This window comes from Balaenoptera borealis (assembly GCF_965194805.1).
Source record: "Balaenoptera borealis genome assembly, chromosome: 2".
In the NCBI taxonomy this organism is placed as follows: domain Eukaryota; kingdom Metazoa; phylum Chordata; class Mammalia; order Artiodactyla; family Balaenopteridae; genus Balaenoptera; species Balaenoptera borealis.
In genome coordinates, this window is record NC_138867.1 from 119766253 (window position 1) to 119775516 (window position 9264).

The window sequence follows — 9264 nt, forward strand, 5'->3', positions numbered from 1 at the left end:
TGAATAGCACTATTTTAAGAGTAGAACATCTTGGGAAAATCCAGGATGCCTACTCTGAAACTTTAACTCAAGACTGTGGAAGACACATCAGTATGCAGGTATATTCTCCTCTTAAAAATCTATATGACAGAGGCCGCCCTGGTGGTCCAGTGACTAAGGCTCCACGCTCCCAGTGCAGGGGGCCCAAGTTGGATCCCTGGTCAGGGAACTAGATCCCGCATGCCACAACTAAAAAAAGATTCTGCATGCTGCAACTAAAGATCCTGCATGCCGCAGCTAAGACCCGGTGCAGCCAAATAAATAAATAAATATTTAAAAAAAAATCTAAATGAGAAAAAATATGAAATCTTGCCATTTGCGACAACGTGGAGGGACCTTGAGGGTATTCTGCTAAGTGAAATAAGTCAGACAGAGAAAGATAAATACTGTAGGATTTCACTCATATCTGGAATATGAAAAACTATAATAAACAAACAAAACCCCAAATAAATGAACAAACCAAAACCAAATAAAACAAACATGTCATTATAGAGAACAGAATAGTGGTTATCAGAGGGGGGAGGTAAAGGAGGGAGACAAAGTGGATAAAGGGGATCAACTGTATGGTGATAGACGAAAAATAAATTTTGGTGGTGAGCACATTGTAGGGTATACAGATGTAGAAATATAATGCCATAAATCAAGGTTACCTCAATAAAAAATAAAATAAATCATTGTAGATGAAAAAAATGTAGATGGATATTTTCGTTTTCAAGCACCAAAAACTTTTTAAAAACTTTAATTGGCTAATATAGTGCACATGTTAAGCAGACTTTTAAAGAGACCCTACATCTTGAGTGGGTTAAGTAATCATTTATAACCATCTTGAAACATGTTTAACTCGGTTTTTCTGGTGACATGAGATTAAACATGGAAACCAAACTGTGTTTCACTCACAACATATAAGCAAACAAACTGCATGTACATGTGTAGATTTATGCAAAAGCCCGGTGATACAACTATATTTAGCTTTTCAGATTAGGTACATACGGCCACCCACTCACCCTGTATTATCTCACCAAACACAACAGCAGCAACTTTTCTATTTCAATACAATTATGGGCAGAAATTATATGATATAAAGTAGAGGTTCTTCCATAAAGGTTAAGATTTAGCATATAAGCAGGGAAGACAAAAGCAAAGTTCCCATGAAGTCAAAAATAATACCACACTGGTCCAGTGCTCCATGAAACTATGAGTTAAATTATAGTCCTCAAAGGCGTGTACTTGGATCCAGATTCACCAAGACACTTCAGTGTGCTTCAAACTGGCTCATCATCATCTTCCTGCTGTATTCATAAGCCAAAAATAGTGCCGCATTGGCAGGGAACGCTCGAATCAAAGTAGCTTTCAGACCAGAATATAAAGCTGCTACTCCTTCGTTTTTCACAACACTTAAAAGAGTTCTGATAAATCCTGCCTGTTTTCCAAACATGGAAAGAACCTGAATTCTGGATTTGATACAATCCACTGGGTATATGACAAGCCAAAGGCAAATTCCAGCAATTCCACCGCTTAACATCAAGGGGACAGGGCCTAGTTCATCTTTTGATCCATCCGAGGCAAAAAATGATCGGCTCAGTTCATAGCCACCGAAGAAGAAGAAATAGCCTGGTACTACTTGAAATAGAGTGCTCGTGAGTCCGTGGTAGAAGCCCAAGGGGCCATCCTTTCTAAGGATACTCTTCACGACGGACCAAACTGTATTATGGCTTTTTGCTATCCTCCCTGACATCTCCAGTTCGTGCATGGTCTGCAGCCGGCACTTCACGAGCTCAGTGGGGCACAGGGCCAGCGCGGCAAACGCAGAGGCGACGGAACCGGCGGCCGCAGTCTGCAGATCATTCAGCTTCGCCTGCTTGTCCAATCCAACCACTTTCCTCACGAATTGTTGGCAGAAGCCGTAGCACAAGAAGAGGACTGAGTTCTCGGCGACGTAGGCCATCAGCGCTGGCCCGGTCCCTTTGTAGAAGCCCCGCAAGCCCACCTGGGAGTACGTCTTCAGGCCACAGTCGGCGAGCCCCTTGTACAGGCCAGGGAACGTCTGCATCTTCACTTTCATTGTGTCGAAGGGCTGCCCGGTCAGGACGCATGCTGTGCCCCCAAGGGCCCCCGCGGTGAGGTCGATGGCGGCTTGGATGGCAGGATTGGATTTCATGTTCGCCCACTCTTCTGCTGGTCTCCGAGGAAGGGAACTCTCTGGAGCTTAGGAGGGCGTCCCGTGTCCCGCCTGCTCTTGGCTCTCTCTCCGGGGCGGGAGAAGCCGCTTAACTCCAGACTAGGCCGCGGGCCGCCCTCCCCACGCACTGCAATAACCCCCGGCCCGCGGGCCCGCGCGCGCCTCTCCTGGCACCCTGCAGCCGCCGCGTCTGCGCCCTAAACCCGTCAGCCGCCCGCCCGCTCGCTCCGCGCCGCCGCGGGCCCCGGGGCAGACTAGAGAAACACTTCTAATGAATCTCAATACAGCAATAGAAAGCTGTCCGATAAATTCCTGCGATTACGGCCAGAAACTCTAGGCGCTGCTGCGGCGGAGGAAGACATGCCTTCCTGTTCGGCCAGAGACCCCCGCCTCCCAACTCCCGGCAAAACAAAATGGGAGGTGCTTGATCGCGCCTGGGGTCAAAGGGTCAATCTACAGAGACAAAGGTTTAAAATAGGGAAAATGAACAAACACTTGGGGGGTTTTACCTGACAATCGGTGGCTCCTTCGGATCAGAAAACCCTTAATCGTCTCCGGAGAGGAATGGCGGCTCCACAAAGGTGCGGGCCGCCGCGCCTCTCCAGGTGTCGCTCTTTGCTCGCCGAGGGGACGCCGGGGGAGGCCTGAGGCGGGCAGATCCCCTATTTCGTGGTAACATCGCCGGGGATCCTGGCCTGAAGCCCTGCGAGCTGGTGGGACGCAGGGCCCTCGTTACTTCTAGAGGTGAGTCAAGGCCTTGTACAATCGCATTGGAAAACATTTATATACAGCTAAAAAACTTGATATAAAAGACCTGTGTGGCTCCAGCGCCCCGTGCGTGCTGAGTCTCGGGGTTCTTGCTGAGGAGCCAAGCAGCTTTATGCAACAGAAGTTCTGGATATAACTGACTACAGGCCTAGTAGGCAAGATGCAGTTTGGGGCATCAGTGAGGGTACCGCTGTCAAGACACACTTATCCTCCCAGATGCTTATAATCCCAGCGTTGGAACGAATTCTCTTAAAGTTTACATTTTAAGCCCTAGGCGGTATTTTACTTTGGGGGTAAAAACAAAATAGTGGAGGGGGCAGAAAGTATGCTAAAATGATTCTTTCATTTAGAAAGCTTTCCTTGTCTGATTCTTTGGCTATCAGTTAATATTTAAAAGTGAGGCACCTAAAAGCAGATTGTGCATGGATACTGTTTGTCAACAGGTAGACTTCATTGTAGTAAATAGTGACTTGGCCTTTTCTTTGGAGAGTGCCCAAATATATCTGGATTTCTTTTCTCTGGTACCACATGGTTTCTTCAGAGAATAATCTTCCAATCTTGACTGTGTGTGTGTCTGTGTGTGTTTGCGGGGGAGGGGGAATGCGGGTGGTGTTTACCTTGGGTACTGATTTAATGACACCAAGTGGGAGAAGAGGGTTGACATCCTGCAGTCAGAAAACAGACTTTCACACAATTCCCTTGTTCAATGCTATGGACCCCCAGCCTCCATCTGTGCCTTCTTTGGTTCAATTTACCCAGCAAATAAACTTTGTTTGTGGGATGGGTAAGGAAAAGTCATCTGGCTTGAGTGAGATAGGGCTCCTGGACATCCAACAGCTCTGAGCACAGATTTTATCTTACTACTTTTTTTGGCTGTGCCACATGGCATGCAGGATCTTAGTTCCCAGACCAGGGATGGAACCTGTGCCCCCTGCAGTGGAAGCCCAGAGCCCTAACCACTGGACTGCCAGGGAAGTCCCTGAACACAGACATTAATGAATCCTGTTTCTAGCCTCACACCTTCCCTCTTCCTTGGAAACTGCCTGCAAAAACTGAGCCTCAGTGTCTATATCAAGTGGGTTTGTTTCTCCTTGGTATACCTCCTTGCAGACATTTAGCATGTAACTTTCTGTGATCTCTGAATTAATTTATCGTTTCTTCATCTGCTTTGGCCTTCTGAAAACATTGACATCTCTCATCCACTGTTGTCTCATCTCCTATTTTCCTTGCCCTTGGGGGTTACTATATTAGCAGGCTATTTGACAGAGAAAAGAGATTCATGAGAACAAGGTGCCATTTTAAACTAGAAAAAAAAATTTTTAATTTTTTAAATTTAAAATTTTTAAATGTATCACATTTGATGGTCTTTTAAAAATAAAATTTATTTATTTATTTTTGGCTGCATTGGGTCTTTGTTGCTGCGCTCGGGCTTTCTGTCGTTGCGGCAAGCGGGGGCTACTCTTTGCTGCGGTGCACGGGCTTCTCATTGTGCTGGCTTCTGTTTTGGCAGAGCATGGGTTCTAGGTGCACGGGCTTCAGTAGTTGTGGCACACGGGCTTAGTTGCTCCACAGCATGTGGGATCTTCCCGGACCAGGGCTCGAACCTGTGTCCCCTGCATTGGCAGGCGGATTCTTAACCACTGCACCACCAGGGAAGTCCCTCACATTTGAGGGTTTTTAAAAAATGTTTTGGTTTTTTAAAACTGTCAATTAATTACCTATGGTTCATTGTTTATTTTTTAAAAGCACATACTGAGTTTTTATGAACACAAGAGATGCAGGATACTACAATAAATCATCAAATGCTTTTGCATTAAATTCATATATGTATATGTTTTGGAGAAACCAAGTTAGTAATCAGCACCAGGGATCATGAGGGCATTAATAGGGAAATGGTCTGTAACTTCATTGAATTATCAGACATAGTTGTGCAATAATACACAGATCTCAAGTTCCATGAAATATATTTAAACAGCTGGACTTGGAGCACATGTACTCCCACGCATACATGGAAAATAATAGCAAAGGAACTTCCAAATTTTCAGTGAAGACCACCACCCTTAACAAGATGCACACCCACATCACATGTTCCCTAGCAATCAGATTGAGTAGCCAGATAGGATTACCAGAGAAAGTAAGGTTTGAGCTGAGGGCTGAGTAACAAAAAGCTAGCCATGAGAGTATCTGGAGACTGTTCCAGGAAAAGGGAAATGTAAGTGTAATATAAGTAAAGCTCTGTAGTGTGAAAGAGCTGGGCATTTGAAATACAGAAAGAAGGCCAATATACCTGCTGTGTGGTAAGCAGTCTTCCTAGTCTGTGTTTTCACACAATTCTTACTAGGTAATAAAAGTTTAAGCAAAGTTCAAGACAGTCCTTCAGAGACATGATTTGTCACAATTTATCCAAATTTTTTTGTCTCTAACATTTGATCTACAAATTCAAAATGTCAGGCTTTATGACATTTAGATGTGAACATAAAGATCCCATTTACCTAATCTATAGAAATAATGCAAAACAGAGGCCACACTGACATGCTTATTGCAGCATTCTGTGTAATAGCAAATTTCAAATGGAACAACCTAAGTGACCGACAATAGGGGAGTGAATAAAATTAAGAATTTGTAAAATTTCTGCACTGCTTAAAATTTTCAGTGAGTTTTTTCTTGTAATATTTTAAAACACTAATTAAAAAAATTCAACTTCCATTCATGAACTCAGAAATATTGAAAACCGTAGCCCAACTATACATCACATTCATCAGGCAAGGGAGCTGTGAGAAAAGTGAGTCTTTTTTGGTAACTCTGGATTTACATGAAGGGAAATGGATCCCAATCTCCTTCAGTTAAGTTTTTCTCTTTTGAAGTTGACATAACAGATAATTACTCTTCATTATGGAGGTTTTAATATTTATGCAAAACCAAGCTGTAAATGAATCAAATAAAAAACAAAGCTACAGTAGTAAACTGACTCAGTTTGCTTATGCTGCGGATGTACTTGAAGCAAACTTTGTTTCTGCTGTAATTTATAAACTTTGATTTAGAATGATTCTTTAATTTGAAATCAGTCAACCCCATTTAAAGCAGCTGTTTCTTCACACACTTTTCTACCATTTCAATCAGTCTTTCATTCAAATTTTTAATCCCTGTATGTTCAGACCCTAGTAAACAGGCAATAATAGTTTGCTTTTATTCTAGGAATTGTTCTAAGTCCTTATATGTATCAACTCAATAGCCAACAACTCAAGGGCCCTGAGGTAGGTAATATTATCACCTCCATTTTAGAGATGAGGAAACTGAAACCAACAGATTAATTTACTTGCCCAAGATCAATCTCAACTAGGTCACTGAACTAGGATACAAACCCAGGCACCACATCTCCTGACCTTGTGATTTTAATCTCTTTACTCTTCTTTAGTAAGTTTACAGTGACTAACAAGGCAAAGTACCTAATCTCAGTGAATTTACAGTCTAGTGAGGACACGAGCAACAGGTAACTTAGACTTTGGTATGATAGATGCATAATAGTATTTATCCCAATAGACTATTATAGAGAAAGAGTAGTAATTAAACTCCTTGAAAAAAATGTAAATAAGCTCAAGATTGAAAATAGTGAGAGAATGTGGTGAGATCAGGCTGAAAAAAAAGAGTTTAGGATAGTTTAAGAACGTTATTTCCTGACCTCCAAATGGAGCAGGTGGATTGGAAACATAATGCAAAGATGACATTTCCCCATTTCTTTGCCTCTGCTGTTCCTCTTTTTCTTAAATTCTAACACAACTGCTTCTTTTCCTACAAAACAGAATCCAATTGGTCAGTCCATTAAACCCCAAAAAGAAACCACTTCAGAAGAGGATCTTATACCCACTACCCCTAAAAGAGCAAGACACATTATTAGGTGAAAATTACTTGCTTTTATTTGTTAAAACAACTTTATGAAATGATTTGCAATGCAAAATGTGGAAAACTGCTTTGAATAACTGGGAAAATAGCTACAGCATGGCAAAACATATGTAAACAAACTTCAGTGCCACCAGACTAGACTCTACTAATTTATCTCAGATGGCATCACAGAGTAGCAATGGCAGCTTCTGGTAAATGGAGAAACAGCAGCAAAGTCCTGCAGTGAAGCTGTGATAAATTACTAAACTGAACTGTTCACTCCGCTAATCCTACAACTTCCCTACATTTATCTGTCTATACATTCCTACTTCCTACAGGGCAAACACCCACCAAAGTGGTTCGAAAAGACAAATGAGATAGAAATTCACAGTTGTATTTGTCTACAAGACAAATCCAATAGAAGGCAGTGGAGGAAATTGGGAACTACTGCAAAGTTTTACTATCTAGTCCAGGTGATGAAAACAAAGTTTTTCTTTCAAGGCTGACCACTGTCAGGAATGAAATTAAGTATCAAAACTCTCTTCACTTCTCTAGGAGTGATTCTAGCTCTTCTTGCAAAGAGCTGAGCTGCTCCTTTTCTCGGTCTTCCTTTTGTTTCAGTTCATCCAGCACAGCCTGAAATCTGTTCTTGAGAGCCAGGTTTTCCACTTTCATGATGAGATCCTCCTGTCGCTTTGCCCTGTCCTGGGTCTCTTGGAGCTTGCCTTTCATGTTATCAATCTGTTTCTGAATTCCCATAACCAGCTGATTAGTTCCCTCGTTTTCTTGGTGTTGTTCATCTGATTCATTTAGCTTGTCCTGTAGCTGCCTTTCCAGATCTTCCTCAGTGTCAATGATGTTTATATCTTCTTCATCTTGATGCTGTGTCTCATCTTCATCTTCACTGCTGCTGCTGAGATCATTGAATATCTCCCGAAGCTCATCATGTTCTAATGAGTCATGGCCCTGCCTGTGGCCAGACATTCCTGGGGAAGCGATATCAAGGCCTTGATTTTCTGTTTCTTTTGTTTCATCTTCAGCAATTATTTCCCAACGGGTACTGACAGCTTCAGCATCTGTGCTCAGCAACCGCTTTACTTCTTTTTCCACATCTGGAGACTCAATATACTTCTTCTTTGCTGTCTTACGGAACCTTCTCTTTCTGACATTTTTTAGAGGCAGAGTAATTCCATGGTTCCATATAAACTTTTTCTCTTTGTCCTTATCCTTTTTCTTGCTTGCTTTGGGATCAGCAGAGGCAACTGGTTCCTCAACAGGAGGATAGAGATCACCATCAACTGTAGAGACAAGCATCTGACAGATATCAGCTGTCTTGTAAAAGGTTTTTTTATCAATGGTTTTCAAACTTTCCGTAACACATGGCAGATCTACCAATTTTGACGCCAGTGGGACCCGGTCCACTCTGACAATTCCATGACGCCCATCAGGGTGTAACTCAATTGTCAGTCTGTCCTTCAGGTTGACATGACCAGACTGTACCGCCCGCCTCACAGTAGAGGCATACTCCGGAGGTAGGCGTAAGATAAACTGGCTCTCTAGTTCGTGAGGAGCATCATCTTTGCTCTTACTCATCTTTATTTCTTTGTGACTCACTTTTTCTCTAATAACCACTTGTTGCACTAAAAAATGTCAGCTATTTCAACAGAAAGTCCAGTTCTTTATAAATTGAAGTCTTTAATTACAAAGAGTTCTAGATAGAACAGCAACTAAGCGTCTATTCTGAATTAAGCCCCAAGTCTTTCTAAATATGCTGTGACAATACCAGTCGTTACTGACACATTGCCTTACTCAGGTCCATTTAAATCTATTAGCTGCAATACCAAGTTCCAACCTCTAGATGCCGCTGCAGGACAACGCAGGGAAAGCAAATGGCGGCTCCTACGGAACGATTTTCGGCACAGAAAGTAAGGCTCAGCAGATACTTCCAATCCACAAACTCTCCTGGAACAAAGATACGCAAAAAGCGGGGCGTAGTGAGCTCTCTTCGCCTCGGGTACTTACAATCCAGTGACGGTTATAAGTCCAGTTTGTCCGGACAGGCGCGAGCGGAAAAGGAAGGCACTCAGAGCAAGGTGGCCGGGCGCCGAGCGTCTCCTTCCGAATTCCTTTGTTCTTCCCGGCACTTGGCAAAGCGATCCGCTGATTATCGGTGAAATGGCTCAGGACCGGCAACGCGAAATCTCGCCAAGAACCGCAGCTCCGAACGCCAGATTCTGCAACTCCGCAGCTCAGCGGGCCTCCGTCCGTTGCTGCAGACCTAGCCGAGAAAAAACAGGTACGTCACCACCCAGGACAGGAAGCTGCTGTGAGTCGCAACACCCCTCGGGCGGAAGTGCGGGCTGCCCCAGCGCGCGCAGGCGCAATGCGCGATTACGCTC

At 43.4% G+C, this 9264-nt stretch overlaps 2 protein-coding genes across 2 annotated transcripts in view; both read right to left on the reverse strand.

The window, feature by feature from the left end:
* Positions 1-2857, reverse strand: part of LOC309622672 (mitochondrial ornithine transporter 2) — a 3944-nt gene extending 1087 nt beyond the window's left edge. The window contains exons 1-2 of the mRNA XM_082378696.1: positions 2728-2857; positions 1-2285 (exon numbers count right to left, since the gene is read on the reverse strand). The exon at positions 1-2285 is cut by the window's left edge and continues 1087 nt beyond it. Of these exons, the coding sequence (XP_082234822.1) occupies positions 1292-2197 (906 nt within the window). The 5' untranslated portion in view covers positions 2198-2285; positions 2728-2857 and the 3' untranslated portion in view covers positions 1-1291. The remainder of the gene's footprint in view (positions 2286-2727) is intronic.
* Positions 2858-6874: 4017 nt separating this feature from the next.
* TAF7 (TATA-box binding protein associated factor 7) lies at positions 6875-9215 on the reverse strand. The gene has a single exon (XM_082378682.1). It carries the CDS (start codon positions 8456-8458, stop codon positions 7409-7411), a length of 1050 nt encoding a protein of 349 aa, XP_082234808.1. The 5' UTR covers positions 8459-9215; the 3' UTR covers positions 6875-7408.
* Between the last annotated feature and the right edge of the window lie 49 nt (positions 9216-9264).